The sequence below is a fragment of the Alosa alosa genome, chromosome 13 (assembly GCF_017589495.1).
Source record: "Alosa alosa isolate M-15738 ecotype Scorff River chromosome 13, AALO_Geno_1.1, whole genome shotgun sequence".
Taxonomy (NCBI): domain Eukaryota; kingdom Metazoa; phylum Chordata; class Actinopteri; order Clupeiformes; family Clupeidae; genus Alosa; species Alosa alosa.
Window position 1 is genome coordinate 15563334 of NC_063201.1, and position 27118 is coordinate 15590451.

Sequence of the window (27118 nt, forward strand, 5' to 3'; positions counted from 1 at the left end):
CATAAAAAAAACGACGATGTGTTCTCTATATAAAACAACTTTAATATTCACTTTTTCTGTGGAAGAATGACTACAAATAAAGTATAACAACTTGTGATTGCAGATACAGTGCTACAATAATGCACAATAGTATTAAGCATCTTAGACTCTGGAGGGAGACACTGCTGTAAAACAAGTACAACAATTTAATTTAGATGAAATTCCTAAAGGTAAAGAATTTAAATATTGAGCATCATAGAACTGCAGTCATACAGTGTACAGCTTTTTTATATACATATCAGAAATAGCTAAAACAAAGTAAAAGTTTAAATGTTTGCTTTAAACAAAGCTGCATAATGACACCATTTTCCAATGTAATAAACAAATGTAATCTTGGAAACATAACGAGAGGGTGTACTACAGTATAAATTATAAATATATGAAGGAAATGTGTGTAACTTAACATGAGCATTAAAACATTTAAATCAAGACTGACATTAAGATGAGTATTAAAACATTTGAATCAAGACTGGTTTTCTGGGGTTTCAATAACGGGCATATAGCTCTTTAGTCAGATCTCTGTTATTCAGCTGTCTTAATTCCTCCACAGAAGCTGCACTCTCAAATCTGAATCCCTCAACGAACAAAGTGTCACCAATGTCCATAATGCTTCCGTCACTTGTTTCCTGATTAACCTTCATCTAAAAAAAAAAACATTTAGGTACAGGACATTAGGTTCAATACAGATGCGTACCGAATGTACCAAATGCAGTCTTTAACGGTAAGGCGGTTTTGCTCTCGGACCATGTTTCAAATTCGAGTTCCCACACATACATATTAAGTTGTTGACCACACGTAACTTTAGTCAATTAAAGTAAAAAATATTTGACACCTTTTAAAAATACTATTCTCATTGCGCATTAAAAATATTGTCAGTGAATTTTAGGTTAGCAGTACCTACAGGCTTACTGTACCACCGAGGTACACACCGAATCGTGATTTTGTGTACCGTTACACTCCATTATCTATGTCATAAATCACTGGTGTGGTAGGATGAGGACTACTGATTTGTACAACAGAGTATGAGGGCTACACATGAAGAAAAAAAATATTTTTGCCATGACAAGATTAAACTCGTATGTCCAAGAAGATTTCAAGGAACTTTTCTCGATCCTATCTGAGCTTGGAATACAAATTTTCATCAGTGGCCCACTCCCAGCGCAAGGGAAACTTTGTATTTACCAGACTATTCACTTTAAACACCTGGCTCGCAAAAACATGTTTTTCAGTTGGGATGAATTTTATTGACAATTTTAACCTTTTCTGGAATCGCAGGCGATATTTCAGACCAAATAGCATAAAGCTGAGTTGGACTGGGGTCAAGATCTTAACCGAAAACTATCACCTCTCTCTCCTGCACCAAACTTTTTTTCTGCCAACCTTGAGCCGAACCTCTGATAAGCGATCAGTAGTCACACAAACGGAACAATTTGATGACATCAACAACTTGGCTAAACCAAACACGCTGCACAAGCTGAAACAGATATATGCGTTGTAATCACCCAGTAGCCTCCACTGAAATGCAGACCTTGGAGAAACATAAACAACCCGCTCAACAATGCCCAGCCACGTCCACTGCACACGATAAGGAGGGTGCTGTTGAAATGACTCAAAGTCTTGACTCAAAGTCAGATGGAGACTCTGGACCAATATTCAACCCCAACCTCCTTGATTTCCCATCACCATTCACACCCAATCATCTCCCCACCCAATCAAACTCCCCCTAATCTTCCATCATCATCCCCACCCTATCACCCCACTACCAAATCAAACTCCCCAGGATCCCCTGAATACCCATCACCATGCCCACCCAAGCACATGATGTTCCCTGCAAGAATGGAGAGACTGCTGCCAGTAGCCTTGCAGCTTTTTAGTAGCCCGAGACCGTCAACAGACAGACAGTGTTCTACTAGCCCGAGACCTTTAGCACCAAAGAAGCGCAGGGCACCTCCACCCCCTCCCCATTCAGAAGGATCTCTGAAGCAGCAACAACCTCTTAGTTTATATTCTCAGCTGGAATGGAATGTGTAGTGGAAAATACTGATGGCAGCAGCAGTGGACAATTATATGATGACTGTCTTGTATGATATTCTCAGCACCTGAACTTCTCTCAACTAATAATGAGTTTGCATCTTTCAAAGGTAAAATTGACAAAATCTGACTCAACATATCTGCTCAATTACTAATTCAACATCCGGAACTTCCAGCTATAAATACAGGGAAACTTAACTTGATGTCAGAGTTCAGCTTGATAGACTACATAACACTTGAAAAAATGGTACAGAATCTCAGCTCTTTAACATGTGGCTTAGACACTCTGCCTACAAATTTCTTCAAAACTGTTTTTCACCTTATAGTGGAAGATGTCCTTTACATTGTAAATATATCATTGCTGTCTGGCACTTTTCCTAAGTCACTGAAAACCTAAAGCCACTTCATCAACTAACCATCTTCCTAACATCAAATGGGTATTTTGATTACTTTCAGTCTGGTTTTCGGGCAAATCACAACACTGAAACAGCTCTTATTAAGGTTTTCAATGGCATACACCTCAATACACATTCAGGTAAAACATCAGTCCTACTGGGCCTTAGTGCAGCATTTGACACTGTTGATCACAATATTTTATTACACAGACTAGATATCTGGGTTGGATTTACAGGCATAGTTATCAACTGGCTCAAATCATATCTTCAAGAAAGGAGGTCTTTGTTGCCATCGGCAACTGTACCGCAACACCAATGTCCTTGACCTGTGGTGTTCCCCAGGGGTCGATCTTGGGGCCACTATTATTCAACCTCTATACTGTATGCTCCCACTTGGACAAATCATTAAAAATAATTTGATTTCATATCATAGCAGATGACACACAAATTTACTTAGCTCTGTCGCCTAACGACTATGGTCCCCTAGAACCTTTTTGTCAGTGTATTGAACAATTCAACAACTGGATGTCTCAAAAGTTTCTTCAGCTGAACAAAGAAAAAACTAAAGTAATTTTATTTGGCAAAAGGAGGAAAGACTTAGGGATGCCACTCTCCTTGACACAAAAGAGTTGAAAGCAAAGGCTGTTAAAAATCTTGGTGTATTAATTGACAGTGATCTAAATTTCAACAGCCACATGAAAGCAATAACTAAATCAGCTTTTTACCACCTCAAAAATATTGCAAAACCTAGAGGGCTGATGTCAAAACATTATTTAGAAAAACTCATTCATGAGTGCATTCATGCATTTATCTCCAGCAGGGTTGATTACTGCAATGGGCTTTTCACAGGCTTTCCTAAAAAGACTATCAAACAGCTTCAGGTGATACAAAACGCAGCAGCTAGGGTTCTCACAAAAGCTAAAAGAACTGACCACATTACTCCAATTCTTAACTCACTGCACTGGCTTCCAGTAAGTCACAGAATTGACTTTAAAGCACTACTGGTTGTTTATAAATCAGTAAATGGAACAGGACCTATCAAACATGCTTCAGCAGTACACACCTTCTCGACTTCTTAGGTCTCAGGAGAAAAACCTGTTAGTAAAACCTGCTGTTAGAACCAGGTCAAAAATCTAGACTTTAAGGACAATTCCGGTGTTATACGGTAACTGGCTTTCATGTTAACTGGCTGGACTGTTTACTTTGCCTCTGGAGTTAACGTAACCACCCCCTTCTCTTGCAGGTGTGTTCAGCTGATGATTTAGCATCCGATACCTGGCCGCAGATTTGTCTGTTTAACTGAAGTTCAAATAAACATGTTTGGGATGCTCCACTTTGTTGTTTAATAAAGCTTTACAACACGATGTGTCGGCGTTGGAAGTGTCAGGTTGTCTGTAGTAGGCTAGGCTACATGCGCTGGACCATGAATATGCCACCAAATAAATAAAACTAAATAAACTCCACGTGGGTCTCGAACCACTACTAAATTAAACTGCTTGCATGATAACCTGACATTTACCTGCTTGCGCCACTAACCAAGCTGACACAACCTAGAGAAATTGGCCATACTTATTTACTAGGGCTACAAGTAAAATAGGTCACCTACTGTAGTATGTTATTGTGTTTGTAGCAGGTTAACACAGTGGATCATGGTAACTGGCTACTGTGTTATCTTGCTGCATTGCCCAAGCCATTTAGACCAGTGGTCCCCAAACTACGGCCCGCCACCTCATTTTAGGTGGCCCCCCAAAACATGTCCGTGGTATATAGGATCCGGCCCGCACGGGAGTACGACATCGTCAAACTATAACCTCCGTAATTTCCCCCATTCATTCTCTATGGCGGGTCTTAACAGTACACATGTAATACTCTGGTGGTTGTTTTGGCGGCTGTTTCAAGGCGTTTGCCATCAGCGGAATGAAATGTATAGTAGGCCTACTGTACCTGCAAACAATGTAAGAGGCCTCTGCCGACTGCATCAGTGCTCAAAGTATTCTAAAAGTTTATCAATTAATTGTTAACTAGATGTACCGCAGAGCGGTACAAAATATGACCGCCGCCCAGTCCAGCACATTTTTTCCACAAAAATAAATCACGCTGAAAGGCCTATATGATTCTAACTGTCTTATGCATTATCCACACTCAATTCTCACTGGTATCTGCTAGACAACAAGTACCAAAACATGATTAGTTCATAGATTTCACATGTAAAATTCATTTTATACAACCCCACCCCATCTTGCCTGTTCATAATTCTGAGAAATTCTTGAATTGTGTACATGTGTGCGATAATACACGTTTATGTTTATGTGTGTGTGTGTGTGTGTGCGTGCTTGTGTGTTTGCCTGCGTATGTGTGTTTGTGCATGTGCATGCATGCGTACATATGTCTACTGTGTGAGTATGTGTCATACGTATGATTACTGTGAATGTATGTGTGTGCGTGTGTATCAGTTTATGCACATGTGTGCACATGGAATGGGTTAACATGACCCCTGGAGGCAAATATACGGAAAAAATTGGTCATCCTAGGCCCTACGGTTCTCAAGATATTCACAGAAAACTGTGTCTGCCCTACCCTCCTTTCGGGGGTCCAGTACAGCGGGGGGGCTACAGATCAAAACAAAAAACGATGGTTCCATGCTATCCATGTGGGGTTACATGCCCACCAAGTTTCGTGTCCCCCGGTCTTTCAGTGTCCCGGGAATCCTTGTTGGTGTACGGTCACTAAATGTACACATAAATTATTTTATTGTAAGGCCCCCCATGAACGAAAGTCCACAAAACTTGGCATGCATTCGGAGGGTGTCATAATGATCCTACACTTTCAATTTCGTGCAGTTTTGACCATGTTAGCCAGAGATATTGTGATGAAAACACCACATTTTTTGCTTTTTAATTTTTAACTAGGTGGCGCTATACATGAAATAAGTGGTAATGGGATGGGTTGACATGCCCCCTTAAGACCAACATACAAAAAAAAGGTGGACCTCCTAGGCCAGACATGTCAAAGTCAAGAATGAATTATCTATGGCCCCCGGGATGATATTTGATTAGTATTAGAACCGTCCCGCAGGCCACAGCCGCCGGCTGCTGTTTTGCGCATCAATACTCCATTCCCCACAATGCAACGGTAGCCCACAAACTCACTCATTCATTATTCATCAGTATTCAGTCAGGGCAGATGTCAACTTTCAGCTACCCCCCTACCCAGTGTTGTGCCTGAACGCGTTCATTGAACGAAAGTCACTCGTTCATATGTATTTTGAGCGAACGTGAACTGAACGTGCTGTATTAGGCTACTACTGCCTGATGAACGTTACTGTGAACTCGTTCATTCTGGTGTCTGTGAACGGCACGCTCTTTCAGTTTAACTTAGTTGAATAGGGTGCCAGATTTCTACAGAGCCTTCCACGCGAAAACCTGGCTAAAACACACCGTAAAAAGGCCTTAATATGGCATGCAGGTCACCATTTGTCAAACTATGGGCCGCGGGCCGCAATGTGGACAATGGTCTGCAGAGTGAAATTATTCCCGGTCCATCGTCTGATAATTTGCTGCGCAATTGGTCAAGGAGCCGCGGACAGAAAAAGAAAACAAACATTTCTGCAATTAGTAGGAAATTTGGTGTCATCAAACATAGAGGCATAGAATTAAGTCGTGGTATGAGCGTTTATTCAATGCATGCGTGTGCACGTTGGTAGCAAAGCTAAGCTTCAACCTATTGGAAGGCTAATTATGAAACGACATTGAACGACGTGGATTTATGCAACTTCCATAAAAAACAGAGCACAGACTATATAAAACACTGTTTGGCATTAAGTATTAAAGTCAGCCAAAAGCTATTAATTAGTCTTAGTTAAAGATAGTTAAAGATCTCCAGATCAGTGATTTACGCATGATCTGATCCGCCATTTACCATTCACACAAGCTGGTATTGTGTCTCCTGAATCCTTACATTCAGGTATTCAAATTAAATGTAATTAAATAACATATAAATATTCTATCAGTGTATGATGCTTGCATGAGGGAAACATCCCAAAACAACAGCACCCATATAACTGCTGTTGTTTTGAGAAGTATTTCTCATGCAAGCATCATGCAACAATGCAAAAACAATGAAACTATTGTAGGCCTAATTATATTTTACATTAGTAAAGCAGTACTCTGATGTGCATGTTTTCACAAACTTTTGTGAACAATCTTAGCACTTTAAACATTGACTGTTTTGAAGTGCATGTATAGCAATATAGTATAAAAATAATAATAATTGTGATATCATTATGATAATTTAATGGGAGGTGGGAGGAGGGTGTGGGTTCATGTAGGTCGGCCCTATGACCCCAAAGTATGCCTTGACTGGGCCTCAGGTCAAAGAAGTTTGAGAAAGGCTGATGTAGACGACAAAGCAGCAAGGAGGCATCATATGATCATTTAAACAAGTTTTATGACAAGGTCGGTGAGGATGGGAAAAATCGTACATTTGTGCAAACTTTGCCCGCACGTCACAGTCATTATTCATTTAATCATTAAATAAAATACAGTCCACGTCTTGGTTCAATAGGTTACGTGCAGTCATTTTAATATGTTTTAATAAACATTGAACTAGTCCGGCCCTCGGCTTGTAGCAAATTTGTTTTTTTGGCCCTCTAATGTATTTGACTTTCACATCCCTGTCCTAGGCCCTACGGTTCTCAAGATATTCACAGAAAACTGTCTCCGGCCACCTACAGGCCAGTTGGTGTATAGTAACATAAATTAATTTATTGTGTGGCCCCCCATGAACGGAATTCCACGAAACTTGGCGTGCATTCAGAGGGTGTCATAATGATCCTACACTTCCAATTTCGTGAAGTTTTGACTATGTTAGGTCACAGATACCTGCGATTACAATACCTCATTTTTACTTTTTTTGTGTTTAACTAGGTGGCGCTATACATGAAATGAGTGGTTATGGAATGGGTTGACATGGCCCTTTGAGATCAACATACAAAAAAAATGGTCCTCCTAAACCCTACGGTTCTCGAGATATTCACAGAAAACTGTGTCTGCCCTACCCTCCTTTCGGGGGGTCCAGTCCAGCGGGGGGGCTACAGATCAAAACGAAAACAGGAGGTTCCATGCTATCCATGTGGGGTTACATGCCCACCAAGTTTTGTGTACCCCGGTCTTACAGTACCACACTTACACAGTAGCATGAGGGTCTCTACATGTAAACCGAAGCATTGAGAACTTTGTAAGTGTACAGGCAGTTTATTAAAAAGAAACACATTACCGTTCACGTCTGGTTCACATATACAGGCAGGCGATGTGAACTAAAATCAAACGTAATTTGCTCAATATAGGCCTATCAGAAATAATTGCTCCGATGTAACATAACTTGTATAGTGTACTTACTTAGTGGATGTCTATCTGGTCCCTCTGGTATGGAAAAAAGTTTCAACTACAGCCCTATTTATCAATGAGGGGGAATCTTCAGACTCTACAAAACACTGCGTCTCTTGCGGGTCGCGACACAACAGGTCCCACTCCATGCAACGCAGGCACTCCTCTTCGGTGGCCATAGCTTTCCAATGTCCGCAGGTAGCCTACAGTTTCCAGAAGTGCGAGGCTGTGTGCGGCATTGACTACAGGTAGCTCTCTCTCTCATAGCCCTTTCACGGAGCTCCCGCAGCTCTTCGTTGGTATAGTTCGACGTCCAATAAGGGTTCATCCTCAATGTCTTCAAATTCGTCCAAATAACCTGCCATCTCTTATGTCTCCTGTTGCATTCTCTTTTGCACAGTCCTTTCTTTCGGCAACAACGTTTCACGCGAGATTCACTTCACATTCCAGAGTTCTGTTTTCCCAAAGCGCCTGCCTGTATGTGAACCAGACGTGAGCGGTAATGTGTTTCTTTTTAATAAACTGCCTGTACACTTACAAAGTTCTCAATGCTTCGGTTTACATGTAGAGACCCTAATTATGCTACTGTGTAGGTGCTATTTTGAGCCTTGTTAGTGGTATAGAAATAGCGATTTCTTTCTACTGTACGAGTGCCCCGAAGGCTAGCGTTAAAGGAGTTATCCGGAGTAAAATGTACTTTTGATCAATTTACGGATGATTGGGAGTACATACGTTGAGTTGACATCCAAATCATGTCATTCGGATGTGTTTTGATAAAGTTCGATTTTACCGTTTTTAGTCAAAACTCTTAGCCTGGAAGTGACCGAGGCATGTAATTTCGCCGCTACAAAACGCTATTTTTATACCTCTTCTACAGTTCCAAACAACATTACACTTACGTGGTAGTGAGTAGAGGGTCCCTAAAGCCAAATCGAAGTATCCCGGAGGTCTTTATGTGGTCGGATAGAGAGTCCAGAATGAATTTCATCAAGCCAGTACCTTTCCGAAATGTTGCCATCTTTGCTGCCATCTTCAGAAAGTCTCAGTGGAAATGTGGAGTAACACACTCTGGAAATTTAAAAAAAAAAAAAACAGTCCAGTATTTCTTCTCGAATTTGAAATGAAGTTGTATGGACTGGACTATGTTTAAAAAAATAAAAAAAATAAAAAAACGGCAACGAAATTGTGAATTTCCAGAGTGTGTTACTCCACACTCAGCAATCGACTCCTACGGACTTACCCCTGAAGATGGCAGCAAAGATGGCAACATTTCCGGAAAGGTACTGGGTACTGGTACTGGTCAAATCGAACTTTATCAAAACACATCCGAATGACATGATTTGGTGTGTGGTGATGTGGTGGAGCCTTTGTCTAATGCCACTGGGTATGTTAGACGAGGTCGAAGTGCTCATAGGACAGTTAGGGGGGAACGTAGTGGCAGTGTGGGGAGTCGCAATGAGAATGACAGTAGGCCTAGTCCGAGCTGCGCCCTTCTCTCCCACTCGGCGCCACAAGTAGGGCAGATCTTGGCCATGCTGCTTGCATGGTGGAGGTGGTGACACGCTCTCTCCCTCTCTCTCCCCTCTCCCTCCCCACACACACATTTGGGTCATGCATAGTCTATCACAAGATGATGGGAATGCCGGCCCTGTATGGATAGGGAGTCATTATCTCTACAGCAAAAGGCCTGCTACATAAAAAAAAAAAATGTCAGCCATTTATTAGTAATGATTTACACTGTTGATTTGCTATCTATTTCCCTGATCATTTAGGACATACACTATGTGTTCCTTTTTGTGTGTTCATGTCCTTGTGATGTGTGTGTCTTTGTCAGCTAAGAAAAAAAACAAAAAAACATCAACAAAACAACAAAAAAAAAAAAAAATACTAACATTGTCTCTTGTCTTGTCTCGTCATCTCACTCCTGATCTGTGCCTTGCCGTGGCAAATGAGCTTTTGAACTAAACAGGTCTTGTCTACTTGTGTTTGTGTGTCATATAAATAATATATATGTGCCCCATACATGGAATCAGAGTGCCTACTGTATGTAGTAAATGGAAAATCTCTACAGCAAAAGGCCAGTCTACCGCTACATGCATTTGGTTTGTTTCTGCCATTTATTAGTAATGATTTACACAGTTTGTTCACTACTTACTATTTACCTGAGCATTCAGTATTGTGCAATATAGCATACAGAAGGTGAGGGACATTTTGGGGGGGAAGAAGTGGTGCATTTTATCATTCAAACATGCGACTTTTCATGAAAATTCTATAATCCAAGATGGCCGCCACCATATGACGTCATAATATGCAAATTAGATATAAACATTTAATCTCTACATAAACTTTGGGTCATCCTTAATATTTCTCTAATTTACAGAAAGTCTCTATCTCTTATCACTTTTAAGATATAGCCTTTTGAAATGAAGATGTCAAAATTGATCGTTTCGGAAAAAAACCTCTGGCGCCTAAAGGGTTAAGACCAAACTGTTCTCAAATGCCTTCTGCTAACTACACTGAGTTACAAATTCTGAATCTGCCTTTAAATTATTCTACCTTTTGTCTTTTTAATTATTCTTTATTTTTAAATGATTTTACCTTGTATGTTTTATATTTTCTTTTTTTATTATGATGTTTACCTTTTCAACTATTCTTTGACTATTGCCCTTCTATGCTTTTATTTGCTTTTACTGTTTTTTTTGTTTATGTGAAGCACATTGAATGTAGCCTGGGTGCCAGCCGAACTTAGTCCCGCCCACAACATTTGAGGTCGGGAAGTTCGGTCTAGCATTGCTCCGTTGTGGAGCAACTATGCTTGCCCCAAATCTGGCAGACCAATCAAATCGGGCTTTACGATGACAGGTGAGCAACAGCACCTCGTCTATCACGTCATCTGAACATGCTTTGATTGATTATGTTATGCAACAAAAACACTGTGGCTAGGTGACAGATGGCTTCTAAGACCCCATATGGAAAATACATATTATTATGACCGCCGCGCAGCGAAGCGGCGGTCATATAGGTTTAGTCAGTTTTTTTTTGTATGTTGATCTCAAGGGGCCATGTCAACCCATTCCATAACCACTCATTTCATGTATAGCGCCACCTAGTTAAACACAAAAAAGTAAAAATGAGGTCTTGTAATTGAAGGTATCTGTGACCTAACATAGTCAAAACTGCACGAAATTGGAAGTGTAGGATCATTATGACACCCTCTGTATGCACACCAAGTTTTGTGGAATTCCGTTCATGGGGGGCCACACAATAAATTAATTTATGTTACTATACACCAACTGGCCTGTAGGTGGCCGGAGACAGTTTTCTGTGAATATCTCGAGAACCGTAGGGCCTAGGAGGTCCACCTTTTTTATGTATGTTGGTCTTAAGGGGGCATGTTAACCCATCCCATTACCACTTATTTCATGTATAGCGCCACCTAGTTAAAAATTAAAAAGCAAAAAATTAGGTGTTTTCATCACAATATCTCTGGCTGACAAGGTCAAAACTGCACGAAATTAAAAGTGTAGGATCATTATGACACCCTCCGAATGCATGCCAAGTTTTGTGTACTTTCGTTCATGGGGGGCCTTACAATAAAATAATTGATGTGTACATTTAGTGGCGATACACCAACAAAGATTCCTGGACACTGAAAGACCGGGGTACACAAAACTTGGTGGGCATGTACCCCCCACATGGATAGCATGGAACCGTCATTTTTTTTTGATCTGCAGCCCCCGCTGGACTGGACCCCCGAAAGGAGGGTAGGGCAGACACAGTTCTCTGTGGGCAGACACAGTTCTCTTTTATGGTATGTTGGTCTCAGGGCCCACATCAACCTGGCTCATAATCACTCATTTGTGATTTGCACCCCCGGTAAAAATGAAAATGCAATATTATTCTGCTTTAATCGCCCCTATCTTCAGTTAAGATGTTCAGAACTGCACCAAATTTTATGTGTATGATTGACCTGGCATTCTCTGGGGGTCTGGGGGTATGCCAAGTTTTGTAGAATTTCATCCATGGGGGGTCTAAAAATTAGGTTATGTGTACATTTAGTGACTGTACACTCATTGGCCTGTAAATGGCGGTGCACACATATAAACATGCACACACACAGGCACCCACAAACTATCGGTATTAGAGCGGCCGATACATAATTACAAATTCAGTAGGATCAAAGAAAGCCAAAATAAATATTCATCATCATCATCATGGCTGCATTTTCAGTATTGGCGATAAGTAGTCGTTTGTCCACTAGATGGCGATCGTTGCAGTGAGGCGTAATTTTGTTGGAAGTTAAAAGTGGGTTGGGGAAAACAATGGACACTTCCTACAAGGACTGTAATTTACCGCAGCGAACATCTAATAAGGACAGGGCGATGTTCACATGAAGTGTAATTCCCATTTCTTCTTGAAGCCTAAATAAATCTGAGGATGTTTATCGGACATGCTTGGTTTTTACTGCAGGTACGTTAATCTTGTAATATCAATAAGGACCTAGGTAATGTTACCGTTAGCGTTGGTTGAGTGATGGAGGCCCATTTGATTGATTGCATTTGTAGAAAACTATAAATGCGGTTATACCAACAAATTGATAGCAGCACTGTTTGTATCTTTCGACTGTCATTTTATTGCACGTGCTACAAAATCATTCTGTGCAATGGAAGATTTACCAACGTTACACGGTCTGATACAGTTTTGCCTATACATGCGTGAGACTGAGGCAGCCTGTTTATTTTGTTTTAAGTGCGTGCAGGGTGTGAGAGGGGAATCGATGTGCTTTGATTCCAGCTTGGTAGTTGTAGTCTGTGAAATTAAAAAGCACGTGTGTGTGAAGTATCCAAACAATGACACCTTCATTTCATTATGGCTGCACACCTTAAGCTACTGTGTAGTGGGTCCCATTTAGAAGTGGCTACTTCATTCGGCTTTCCTTGACTCATGGAGCTGCGTGAATGTTATTACAACTTTTCGCCCGCGATATGGCAGTTTAAGTCCGGCTTGATACTGTAAATTAAGTAAGCCATTGGTTTCCAAAGGAGATTTTATTTGTGTGTCGCCAGCATAGCCTATTGACAATTTATGTTGTAAATAGGCCTACCTTATAATCCTACCTGTAGCTTAGGGAAGCTAACAGCTTTCTATTAGGATCTAGTTTGTTAGTTACAGTTTTGTCATAACTCCCTAATGCATTTTTGCATTTAGAATAGCCAGAGCGTGTATATCTCAATCTGAAAATTAAACAATATCGGGTGCCTATGGACTAGGCTGGGTGAACCCAGCCTGATCTGCCCGCTATTTATTTTTTGATTTCTTAAAAGATTGAGCTTGGTCTGATGAAAGCCAGACTAGCCATGGACCTCAGTTACACAATGCAAGGGAACATGAATCAGCCTATATTTGCACAAACAATAACGGACAAAAGCTCTTCAACTTTGGCCCGTAAAAATGTGTATGAACAGTCTAGCGACGCATTTCATCAAGGCCCATTTGGACATGTCAGTTATTTGCACCACTGGTTAGATGTAAAACAGCATTTCGTTTCAGACTACTGTTACTTAATTTGTGCATTAACAATAACGTTTCAGACTACTGTTACTTAATTTGTGCATTGACAATAAAGTATTACATGAACTAAAGATGATTAAAATCTTATGTAGAAGAAGAAACATCCATCCATCCAAAAATGCCCTTTGTTTTTGATAGCTGTTGAAAACGGCATGGAACTGACAGAGATGTTTTTGTTTATAAATACATAATAAATAAATAAATAAATAACATGCTGATACCTTTTGCTTTTCCCAAATACAATGTAGCCTACAGGTGTAAGTGACCTTTCATCAATCCAGTTGCAATGGATGAACTGTGATGAACTGCCCTACTTGTGATTGTTTAGAGATTTTAAAGGTTTTATAACAATGCTACATCTTCTTTGGCTATTCACCTTTTCAGCACCAGTAGGCTACTTTCTGTGCAGCCGCACACACACACTCAGGCATGCCAAACAAGCATACACAAAAGTTTCAAGAGTGGGGGATGGAGTAAAATATGGAGACAAATTGAAGTGTGATTTATTTTCGCGGAACGGATGTCCAGGACTGAGCGGCGGTCATATTTTGTACCGCTATGCGGTACATCTAGTTTCAATGAGGTTTTATCACTGAAAACGATTATTTCTGAAAACTTTGGCCAAAGTTGAGATGTGGGAAAACTCATGGATTCACTTTCATCAAGGGAAAACAGTGTGTTGCTTTGTGACATGTTGTTCCCTCGTTCGTTTGAAATCTCTGATTGACCACCTGTTCGAGGGATTTGCGACAGCCTTTCCCAGCTGTTTATAACATGTTTGTAGTGTATATTAGTTGTATATTAGTGTTCAACAGAATTATTTTAAAAACGGAGGGGATATAGGCTATCAGTTTTTTCCTAATAGCCTACCCTACTACAAATCTCTTAGATTTCACTAATGAGTGTTGTAGGAGATATTGACGACACAATAACTTTTACAAAAGACCAGAAAACAATGTTAAGGCATTTGTGGAGAAGAAGGATGGTTCGTATGTTCTTCCTACACAGTGTTTCCTCTACGTTTATTTCAGCATGGCGGCCCCCCACAGTTTAATTAATACCGCCACGGTATCAGAATCAGGGCAGACGCACATTTGCTTTTTAAATAATCCTGTGACGTATCCTCCCCTGCTGGCTGCCGCTCACATTAAGATTTAACAATAAGTAGCCTAAACTAGTCAGAGGTTATTATGGCCCGTCCAGTTTCAGTTCACATCAGTGTTTCCCCTAAAAAAAATTCCAGCAGCGGTGCTGTTGATCGTAGGAAGCCCCCAAAAAAAAAAAGAAAAAATTGAAAAAATACTCCTTAAATGGTGACTTCTGGTGGATTTTGTGAAAGAAATGGACAGATTGAGTTACAAATTATGACATAACTATCAACACAAGCATTTACAAAGCATGATTATTGCATACTTGAACAGGATTATTCATGTTTTTCCTTTACCTTTTTCATTTACATTATTAGTAGGCCACTGTACAAACTATTACTGTAGGCCACTGTACAAACTATTACTATTTAGACTAGATGTACCGCATAGCGGTACAAAATATGACCGCCGCTCAGTCCTGTACAGCCGTTCCGCGAAAATAAATCACACTTCAATTTGTCTCCATATTTTACTCCATCCCCCACTCTTGAAACTTTTGTGTATGCTTGTTTGGCATGCCTGAGTGTGTGTGTGCGGCTGCACAGAAAGTAGCCTACTAGTGCTGAAAAGGTGAATAGATTGTACAATAGCCAAAGAAGATGTAGCATTGTTATAAAACCTTTAAAATCTCTAAACAATCACAAGTAGGGCAGTTCATCACAGTTCATCCATTGCAACTGGATTGATGAAAGGTCACTTACACCTGTAGGCTACATTGTATTTGGGAAAAGCAAAAGGTATCAGCATAATGTTATTTATTTATTTATTTATTTATTTATTATGTATTTATAAACAAAACATCTCTGTCAGTTCCATGCCGTTTTCAACAGCTATCAAAAACAAAGGGCATTTTGGATGGATGGATTTTTTGTGAATGTTTCTTCTTCTACATAAGATTTTAGTCATCTTTAGTTCATGTAATACTTTATTGTCAATGCACAAATTAAGTAACAGTAGTCTGAAACGTTATTGTTAATGCACAAATTAAGTAACAGTAGTCTGAAACGAAATGCTGTTTTACATCTAACCAGTGGTGCAAATAACTGACATGTCCAAATGGGCCTTGATGAAATGCGTTAAGCTAGACTGTTCATACACATTTTTACGGGCCAAAGTTGAAGAGCTTTTGTCCGTTATTGTTTGTGGAAATATAGGCTGATTCATGTTCCCTTGCATTGTGTAACTGAGGTCCATGGCTAGTCTGGCTTTCATCAGACCAAGCTCAATCTTTTAAGAAATCAAAAAAATAAATAGCGGGCAGATCAGGCTGGGTTCACCCAGCCTAGTCCATAGGCACCCGATATTGTTTAATTTTCAGATTGAGATATACACGCCTGGCTATTCTAAATGCAAAAATGCATTAGGGAGTTATGACAAAACTGTAACTAACAAACTAGATCCTAATAGAAAGCTGTTAGCTTCCCTAAGCTACAGGTAGGATTATAAGGTAGGCCTATTTACAACATAAATTGTCAATAGGCTATGCTGGCGACACAAATAAAATCTCCTTTGGAACCAATGGCTTACGACTTACAGTATCAAGCGGACTTAAACTGCCATATCGTGGCGAAAAGTTGTAATAACATTCACGCAGCTCCATGAGTCAAGGAAAGCGCGAATGAAGTAGCCACTTCTAAATGGGACCCACTACACAGTAGCTTAAGGTGTGTTGCTAAAAGCAGCCATAATGAAATGAAGGTGTCATTGTTTGGATACTTCACACACACGTGCTTTTTAATTTCACAGACTACAACTACCAAGCTGGAATCAAAGCACATCGATTCCCCTCTCACACCCTGCACGCACTTAAAACAAAATAAACAGGCGTCTCAGTCTCACGCATGTATAGGCAAAACTGTATCAGACCGGTGTAACGTTGGTAAATCTTCCATTGCACAGAATGATTTTGTAGCACGTGCAATAAATGACAGTCGAAGATACAAACAGTGCTGCTATCAATTTGCTTGGTATAACCGCATTTATAGTTTTCTACAAATGCAATCAATCAAATGGGCCTCCATCACTCAACCAACGCTAACGGTAACATTACCTAGGTCCTTATTGATATTACAAGATTAACGTACCTGCAGTAAAAACCAAGCATGTCCGATAAACATCCTCAGATTTATTTAGGCTTCAAGAAGAAATGGGAATTACACTTCATGTGAACATCGTCCTGTCCTTATTAGATGTTCGCTCATGTAAATTACAGTCCTTGTAGGAAGTGTCCATTGTTTTTCCCCAACCCACTTTTAACTTCCAACAAAATTACGCCTCACTGCAACGATCGCCATCTAGTGGACAAACGACTACTTATCGCCAATACTGAAAATGCAGCCATGATGATGATGATGAATATTTATTTTGGCTTTCTTTTGATCCTACTGAATTTGTAATTATGTATCGGCCGCTCTAATACCGATAGTTTGTGGGTGCCTGTGTGTGTGCATGTTTATATGTGTGCACCGCCATTTACAGGCCAATGAGTGTACAGTCACTAAATGTACACATAACCTAATTTTTTTTAGACCCCCATGGATGAAATTCTACAAAACTTGGCATACCCCAGACCCCCAGAGAATGCCAGGTCAATCATACACATAAAATTTGGTGCAGTTCTGAACATCTTAACTGAAGATAGGGCGATTAAAGCAGAATAATATTGCATTTTCATTTTTTACCGGGTGCAAAATCACAAATGAGTGATTATGAGCCAGGTTGATGTGGGCCCTTGAGACCAACATACCATAAAAGAGAACTGTGTCTGCCCACAGAGAACTGTGTCTGCCCTACCCTCCTTTTCGGGGGTCCAGTCCAGCGGGGGGGCTGCAGATCAAAACGAAAAATGACGGTTCCATGCTATCCATGTGGGGGTACATGCCCACCAAGTTTTGTGTACCCCGGTCTTTCAGTGTCCCGGAATCCTTGTTGGTGTACCTCACTAAATGTACACATAAGTTATTTTATTGTAGGGCCCCATTGACCGAAAGTACACAAAACTTGGCATGCATTCGGAGGGTGTCATAATGATCCTACACTTTTAATTTCGTGCAGTTTTGACCTTGTCAGCCAGAGATATTGTGATGAAAACACCTAATTTTTGCTTTTTTAATTTTTAACTAGGTGGCGCTATACATGAAATAAGTGGTAATGGGATGGGTTGACATGCCCCTTAAGACCAACATATAAAAAAAAGGTGGACCTCCTAGGCCCTACGGTTCTCGAGATATTCACAGAAAACTGTCTCCGGCCACCTACAGGCCAGTTGGTGTATAGTAACATAAATTAATTTATTGTGTGGCCCCCATGAACGGAATTCCACAAAACTTGGCGTGCATACAGAGGGTGTCATAATGATCCTACACTTCCAATTTCGTGCAGTTTTGACTATGTTAGGTCACAGATACCTTCAATTACACCACCTCATTTTTACTTTTTTGTGTTTAACTAGGTGGCGCTATACATGAAATGAGTGGTTATGGAATGAGTTGACATGGCCCCTTGAGATCAACATACAAAAAGAAAATGGTCCTCCTAAACCCTACGGTTTTCGAGATATTCACAGAAAACTGTGTCTGCCCCCCTCCTTTCGGGGTCCAATTCAGCCGGGGGCTACAGATCAAAACGAAAAACGATGTTTCCATGCTATCCATGTGGGGTTATATGTCCACCAAGTTTCGTGTACCCCGGTCTTTCAGTGTCCCGGGAATCATTGACGGAAATTTCGGCATGCGAAAAAGAAAAAAAAAAAAAAAATCTGACTAAACCTATATGACCGCCGCTTCGCTGCGCGGCGGTCATAAATATACAGTGTTGTGCATAAGTTAAGACATTTATTTATAAAATAACATTTATTTATTTACGATACATGTAGGGCTGAAACGATTCATCGAGTTACTCGAATAACTCGATTACAAAAATTACTCGAGGAAAAAACCCTGCCTCGAAGCCTCGTAAAATTTTTATGACGCGCACTATCACGCAGGGGATCTGATTGTTCCACACGAACCGTTGTTCAGGAAGCACACCACTAGCGCGTGAATCGTACATTCTGAATTTAGCTGGCGCGATGGCGGAGTCAATATATCCATAAATGGCAGAGAATGTCTAAAGTTTTCAAGTAAAGTTTTGGGATCATTACCATAGGTGCCAACTCTCACGCATTGGCCGTGAGACACACGCATTTGATTAGTTTCACACACTCACACGCCACACCCCCGATTTCTCACGCTGAAGTGTCAACCCGGTCGGTCAGATGCCTGAAAAATTAGTTTAGCCTATCTATAGATCTACCTGTTGAGCCACGGTTATGCTTTCAGAGGCGGTGAGAGGGTTCAAGAGCACCCCCTGTCTGTGGAATTTTCTAAATTTTCTCATTTTATGATATACTTCAGAAGCCGTCCCAGGCATTTCCCCTGCATTTCCCCGGCTTCAGGTATGCTTTGAGTATTATTGAGTATTTTTCATGCTGAAGTGTCAACCTGGTAGGTCAAATACCTGGCAGATGAGGTTCAACTAAACTAAACCTATACATATGATATCACACATCAGGTGAAGCTTTCCAATGATATTAGCCAAGTTGCTGTGATAAATGGTTCATGAAAATTAACATTGAACCGAGGTGCAATTTAGGCTAATCATATTTGGATTTTGCACACAGTGCACACCCATTACTCTCGGTTTAATATTTCACTAACCCTTCACACAACACGCGCAAACCCAATATCACAATAAACAGCAAACCGTGCGAATCACGAGGATATAAAGCATGCCTTTGTGCAAGAAGTGGTTCCTGAGTAATCCGGTTTTGAAATTGCAACACATTTCTACATAGCCTCATTGGGGCTAAATTATAATGTATTCTAATGTAAACTATTTGTCAGTAGGCCTACATACATTTTTGTAAATTGCTCAGCCATAGATTATCCCACCATCATGGTTCTTATATTGTCAGGTTCCAGCCAATCCCATTACAGATAAATGAATATATTTATATTGGCATGCTTCCTAGTGACATTAATGCAAAAAATATGAAGAAAATCAAATAACGAGACACAAATATTGATATAAAGCCTGACATAAGCCATATGCAAACATTCACATCATGCAGATATGGGTACATCCTGAAAAAGGAATAGCATGTAGGCTATAGGCTATGGCCATTACAATGACCAATATATTATCTTAAATAAACCAGCGGAATAACACGTGACCACTTCTGCATAATTTCATTGAGTGCTGAAATGTACACACATTTTTGAACATTTCTGAACTGTGAAATGTAGCATATGTTTTTGTGGTTGTGAACTCATTGCAATATCACCATAACTATTCCACCTGTGTGTGCATGGTTATAATTCTGAAGTGCAAAATAGCTTAGGCTACAGCACAAATATTTCCATAAAAATAAGCAAGTTTGACCTCTGAATTTATTTTGAAAGTGCACCTGATTGATGCATTTAAAAGTTAAAATATACAAACATTTCTTAAATTCTTACAAAACACCCACCCACTTTTTAAAATTGTTAGTTTGGACCCCCATTTAATTAATTTCGTAGGCTGGCTTTATTTTGTTATATAAAAGTATCTAAATAACCTGTTAAAATGTACCAGAATTCAGGAAATTGCATCTAGTCCAAACATTTTTTTCTGGGGAGGACCCCCATACCCCCCCCCCTGAAATGTCCCACCCACTTTTACAATGCCTCCGACGCCCATGGTCCTAGTAGTAGGCTAGATCCTTTTGATACCAATGTTCATTTAACTCTGGGACCCTGGTCCCAGGGATGGATTACTGCACGGGCATTCTGGGCCCAGACCCAGGGGCCCAAGGTGTCAGGGTGCCCTGAAGCCCAAGCCTTTGCATGGAATCATTGCCTCAATATTGAGGCAATATTATTGTGCTAATCCTGATGTGTTATATATTATAACACATCAGGATGTAGGCTATGAATCTGATTGAATTTAGTATTGGCCATCCCCAAAATGCTAGCCTGACGAGCCAGACCCACATTAAAATGTAGGGTCTGGGCACTCACCGTTCGCAGTGCTCAGTCCGAGGGGTGGGATAATCGGTTGTCTTTCAAATTCCCTCTGCACGCAAAAGGACAGCACTGAGTCCCATGCGTTTTCCCACCAACGGAGCTAGTTGGCTAGTTCAAACTTTTGCCATCTCAAAACAAGCGTAACTCGTGTCACACTGTTGGCCAACAGCAATATCCATCTTCTTTGTTTTCAAGTAGCAGGGAATTTAAGCCAAACCGTTGCAACTCTGCCATCAATCAGTATGTTATGCCCCCCTAACGACTCTATAGACGATTTGATTGGCCTGATAGAAGTTTAATTTTTCGAGCTCACAAGCCAACGGAGAGTTGCTAGACTAGCCCTGGAAGCAAATGTAATTTGCTGCCTTTAGGGTGTGTCTAGATTTCTAAGCTACCAAAATGCACCAGAATACAGGAAATCACATCAAACAAATGAAGAAAATTCTGGGGGAGGACCCCCAAACCCCCCTTCCACATGTGCGACAATTAGTGGGGAGCCCTTAATACATGTGGGCCCAGGGGCCCGAAAGTTCATAATCTGTCCATGCCTGGTCCCTACACCTGAGAACCACTGATGTACGTTTTTTTTTTACTGTACGGTATAATGCTGAATGAGCCAAACAAAAATTTCCGCAAGCAAAATTTTGGTTGGCCCCACCAAATCTCACTCCAAGGTTTTTTGAAAAGTTGGCAGCCCTGATCATTACATACTCAAAAAGGAAAAGAACAAGCATCTGAACCTAAATATCCACTCCATGCTGTTTCACCAAGCGTCAATAAAGTAGGCTAGGCTATTTATCAATCTATCTAGCCTATCTATCATCTATCTACGTAGCCTATAGCCTACATTGATGTTGGCTGATTTTAAAAACATGCTGTATTTGTAGAGATGTCATGATAGCTTGTTTAGCTTTGATGTTTTTAAGTAAGTAAACTTATTCACGTTCAATTGCAAGACAGTATGCCTAAAAAAGAACCCCTCACACACATGCATGCACCCTCATCCTCAGATGCACCCCCATTTCCTCACGCACCGCACGCGTGCACACACAGGTTGCTAGGTTACCATAGCAAATAGGCTCACCCCAGAAATGATTTTTTAGTAGCTTATGGTAACATTATTTGTTAGTAGCCTAATGGTAGGCTATTTTTTAGTAGCCTAATGGTACAATTATTTGTTAGTAGCCTAATGGTAAATGCTGCAGGTGTAGAAATCTACATAAAACAGATATTTATGTTGATGTCAGGTCTAGATTACAGCATGAAACTTGTTGTAGGCTACACATTAATACATTAAATTGCTTTCCCTATTCTCCCTCCCAGCACTTCACAACATAGTATGGGCAGCTTTGTTCGCCCAGCTAAGTCATGCACAAGAGGCTGCAATTTTACAGAGAGCATTTTCAACATTATTTAATTGATGGCACTGACACTTAAAAACACTAAATGGGTAAATTGCAATAAATGGGCTTAGTTTTGTAGCCTAATGTTGGAGTTAGAATAAAATACCTCTGTGCCAATTGCTTGATCATTTTACAGCCATGTCATTTTCGTTATGCATTATGTGTTTTGGTTGTTTAAAAATGCAAAAAAATGATTTTTTTGTCCTATTATTTTTTTTAATTAAGGCATTAAGACAAAAGGCAAAACATGTTTTTTTATTCCTCCCTTTAGTCAATTTCAGCATGGGTGTCTTAACTTTGGCACAGCAATGTATAAACTATATAGACTTCTCTTTCATGTCATTACACTGTATTGGTGCTGTGCAAGTCGAATTGAGTGCCTGTCACTTTAATGCCGTGACGGCCCGAGAGGCTTGCTTGATTCTCATGGTTTTAAGCTAACTTAGTAGCGTTGTTGTGCATGGTGCATAAGAATATGTGGATGAAATTAATTATGTTTTCCATGTCATTTGGTAAAATAAATGCTCAAAAACTCGAGGAAATTCTATCTTGGATTATAGGAGATAAGTGTCTTGTATCATTTCTATAATTTTGGTGAGCTCTACAGGAATTACAAACTATCTCCAGATGTAAATGGTTGCATATCCTATTACTGAAATTCAATTAAACCCACCAATTCACCCCTTGCAGACACGTGACTTAAGTCACGTGACGGCTCCATGCTGGACGGCAAAAAGATGGGAGACGGGCGGCAAATTACATTATGTCATAAAGATTATGATGAACTGAACACCATTACTATAACATCTTTGTAGTTCAATGTATTGCTGTTTGGGGTCTGATAGTCAAAGAAGATGCCAGTGGTGTTGTTAGATGAAATGGGTCATGATCGCAAATGTAAAGTTATTAAAACTGGCGGTAACAGCAAGGGGAGATAACGTTACATTAGGCTACTGTAATTAACATTATGGTAAATGAACACCCATAAGTATTTCTGGACTAAAATATTGCAAAGCGATTTGGTTACTTTATTTGTCTTGCTTCTTGTCTTGCAGTTGTCAAAACGTTAAGAATGTCATATCAGAACATGAAATAATAACTAGCTGCCACACTTAGAAGCTAGCTATTCTAGCTAACATTTATCGTAGCTCATAGTGCTAGGGCTAATGTAACTCGTCAGTTTGCACGTTGCCCAGCGAATAAACTTACTTCTTACATGTCTTAAGTTAAAGAATTGAAAGAAATAGGAAATAAAAAAAAAACTTGAACGGTATTATCTGTTTACATTCAGATCTTGCCAAAGACTTTGCCTAAGTGCTATCTGCCGTCCTGTTCAGAGTCTATGGTTGCTATAGCAACCGCTGCTGTGCTTCATACACTGGAGATAAGCATGCAAGGAGATAAGCATGCAATTATGGTTGAAATACTCCCGAAACACAAAGAAAACAAACCAAAATACATCTATGCAAGAACATGGGATGTTGTTGTATTCCAAACAATAAGCCAACAGTCGTGGAAGGGCATTACTACGGTTAAATCTCACTATAATCTCCTAGCTGTGTTTCACAGCCTAGGTATGTTAGCAACACAGGGCTTGAAAGCATTGCCTGTATCACAAACAAAATTGAAACAATGCGTGGAATTTATCTGGGAATAGGCTACTTGGGTGAGCTATCTCGCTGGCGTGTTTAATTTGGTTCCTTGGTTAACATAATGTAGGCTTTGTTTTTTTGCACAAAATTGCGTCTGCTAATAAACTTAACATAAACACAAACAAACGTGATCTCCAGTGAAATCCCTGACTGCGCCTTCAACGTTAGCCTACTATTATTTGTTGACATCAAACCTGAACGAACGGCAGCTGTTCCTGAAGTTCACTTGCGTGTTTTATTTTTATTTTTTTAATTAGGCAACTTTTTTTGCATTCACGCTTGAATTCCAGGAGCGGCGCTGCGCCGCTAATGAATACATTGTAGGGGGAACACTGCACATATTATATATTGTATTGATGTAGCCTATTTAAAGCATTAAAAGCAGGAAACAGTGTTTCCTCTTCATTTAGAGGTGCCACTGCTTCAAAATTAGGGGAGACGCAAAATATTGTCCGGAAGAATAGGCTAAATGCCCTCCGCTGGCTGCTGAAAATTGTAGTTTATGAATAAACAGCAATGCTAATCCGAGGTACCTGTCTAGTTTTATTCCATAAATATATTGTTTTTATAGACGTTAGTGGCATGCGCTATCAAGAGCTTCCATGTGCTATGCATGTTTGTCAACATCGCAAAAACTACAATTTTCGCAAAACTTGGTGAAATAGCACAGGCCAAGGAAAACCCATTAATTTCTGAAGCTGATCGCATAAAGTATTTCCCATATCGTAGTCTATAGGCTTAAGCTCGCTCGCAACAACAGCACAAATGAAACTGGAGAGGATGTCTCCGCGAAGACACCGCTGTTACATTAGATGCGCACTCAATTGCGAATCGCCGCAGTAAAAAAGCAACGACTGTTGGTACTAACGAAGGTAAATTGCAAAACATTTTGTATGCACTCGCGGTGATGGCGGACTATAAAGTAAAGGAGATTTGCACCAAATAAAGGCAGTGTGTGGGTTGTGTTTTTACAACGTTTTGACACAAAACTTAATTTCTGTCATGAACTAAGTAAGCTAAGCGTTTCTCCATTGTCAACGTGAACTACCGGTATGTTCAAGCGTTCAAGTGACAATGTGGTTTAATGCATGGGTTAACCTGACTTGAGTCAGACAGAAGATGGGCCTGTCTTAGTTCCTGAATCCTGTCCCTCTCAAGTCACGTTAGGCTAAATGGTGTCCCCCCCTGTATCGGTTGAAACACGCCCCATAATTACGTCCCAATAGAGCAGTATCAGACTCATATTCTGATTAGAATTGAGTATGGCTACATTGAATGACCTCTATGTATGAAATACGCTATATAAATAAACTTCACTTGACTAAACTCGACATGTAGGCTTTAAAGTCGGCATTTAACTCAACATTTCAAAAATAAAGTTGAAATATCATGTTGACTTTAATCTTGATATTTCGTCTTTATTCTCGACATTCAAAATTAGTTAGTATGAGTCGTCGGCCAACTGTCTGAGTCTGAGATTGACTAGTGTCCGGATTCAGTGGCAGGAGCAGTCGCTCTCTCCAAACTAAGATGAAATGTCGAGATTAAAGTCGATATGATATGTCAACTTTATTCTCGAAATTTCTAGTTTAATGTCGACATGTCAACTTTAAAGTCAACATGAAAAATATTTTTGTCGACATGTCGACTTTAATCTCGTCATGGCAAAAATATTTATTTTTTCGTCACGTTTGGCCCACCAGAGCACTAAATAGTAGACACTAAAGCTTGGGGACTGTACCTTGCCTTGCCTCTTGGTGGTGCTACTGTGCTTTGATTTGGTCTCCACAGCGCAATCTGTTATCATCTTCTCTATTGACTGCATTAATCCTTTGGCCTGGAAAAGCACTGCACTAACACAGGTTTTCATTAACTGGATCCCACCTTAATGACATGATGTGCCAGGTTTAACTTGTGACTAATAAACTGATACAATCCCAAAACACCAGATGGTTTGATCATATCAAACTAAGACATTACCTCATGATGGCGATCACATTGTATACAGTGAACATTTTGATAAGTCTTGTGGCTGTCCTAAATTCTTTGGCAATTATATGAAATATAATAAGATTTGAACAAACTTACACTCTTCTGGCTTAAAGTGACACAACTGGAGCCTCTCTTCACAAGACATGTCTTGAATGCCCATTGCTTCCTCCATAGCAATTTTATAGGATTGCTTTAAGACACCCTTCAAACATTTGGCCTTAGAAAAACAAATAAACTGAACATGTGTCTCCTTCTTCAATGAGGCAAATGACATACATACAGTTTTTCACTTAGATGACTCTCACATTAGCTGGTAGTGGACGGAAGGGCTCTACTTTGGGTGCTAGTGCCCAAAATCTTGAGTGTGGAGTTCCAAGAAATTCCACATGGTACTGCTCCACGTCCCCATCTTCATCATAAGTCACATACTCATCATAAGAGGGGTCGGCGCTCAGTATTGCTGGCCACCTGTGCATTGCACAAAAATAAATCTCAATTTAACACAAATAACAATACAAAAAGTCATACAGAGGAAACAGTTATTTATGTTTTGTTGTAGGCTACTTACAATGGCCATTTACTGGCTTTTACCAGAACCAAGCTTCCAGCAGGTAATTTGGAGTAGATGACCTTGAGGCCCTTTTGTCTGAGGGTGGAGTCCTTGTAGTTTGAAGACTGAGGTACTATGCATTGGCTGAAACACGGGTCAGGGTTCATGTGGCAGAACCATGGCTCATCCAGGTCCAATTTATCATGTTTGGAAATGAGCCTCCATTTCAGACAGTTTGGAGACTCACACTGAACCCAAATCCATTTTGAGAGGAATGTTGCTTCATCTTCATTAACAATCTGGTCAGGATAATCCATTCAGTCCTTATTTTGCAGACTAGGTTTATTCAATCAACCCTGTTATGAGTGAACAGTACACTAAAGTCATTCAAGTTGTCTCAAGTCCTTGCCATTTCATTCAGGTGATCTAAGCTACATTAGTGACAGCAAGCACACGTCATTGCAACCATACATACACTTTCATAAACCTTTAAAATACTTTTAATTGCATTAACGCTAACTACAAATTGACTAAAATGGCAGGTAAGTTAAACTATCTTTGCAAGAATATTCCTAAAATCAGTTAGCACACTCATCACTGTTAGCATAGTTATGTTAACGTACCCTAGCCACCTAGCAACACCAGCTAATCGAATCGATAATTTAATTAAATATTATAGACAGCTCCTAAAATAATGTCACCATTGCCTTGGTTTATCTGTCGGAACGACAAGACTTCAATGTTTCCCGCTTGTCACAAAATGTTTAAGTTACCAATACAGGTTAGTCAGGAAAAAGTGGACTGGGGTCCAGATACCAGATTAGTTACCGTTACTGTTAGCCAGCTCACAGAGTTGAGGTTGAGACGTTACTAACAGAAGGGCGGAGCTACACCATGGATATCTATCAC

The 27118-nt window shown here is 40.1% G+C and overlaps 1 protein-coding gene across 6 annotated transcripts; it reads right to left on the bottom strand.

Annotated features, from left to right (window-relative positions):
* Positions 1–27118, bottom strand: LOC125306155 (zinc finger CW-type PWWP domain protein 2-like). Of its 6 annotated transcripts, none has more exons than XM_048261350.1 (6): positions 27038–27118; positions 26228–26565; positions 25965–26127; positions 25756–25876; positions 25409–25551; positions 1–680 (listed from the first exon to the last, which is right to left on the bottom strand). In XM_048261350.1, exons 2-6 carry the CDS (start codon positions 26524–26526, stop codon positions 525–527), a joined length of 882 nt encoding a protein of 293 aa, XP_048117307.1. In that variant the 5' UTR covers positions 26527–26565; positions 27038–27118; the 3' UTR covers positions 1–524. The 6 variants fall into 6 exon arrangements, with proteins under 6 accessions (XP_048117307.1, XP_048117306.1, XP_048117305.1 ...); XM_048261349.1 differs by having other exon boundaries at positions 26911–27072; XM_048261348.1 differs by lacking the exon at positions 27038–27118 and adding an exon at positions 26833–26924.

Bases quoted from the DNA above. Each gene is read 5' to 3' on its own strand.
- LOC125306155 (XM_048261350.1), bottom strand. From the start codon at position 26,526: ATGGATTATCCTGACCAGATTGTTAATGAAGATGAAGCAACATTCCTC. The intron at 25,877-25,964 runs GTGAGAGTCATC...TGTTTTTCTAAG, and splicing joins TCCGTCCACTACCAGCTAAT to GCCAAATGTTTGAAGGGTGT. The intron at 25,552-25,755 runs GTAAGTTTGTTC...CATGTCATTAAG, and splicing joins TCACTTTAAGCCAGAAGAGT to GTGGGATCCAGTTAATGAAA.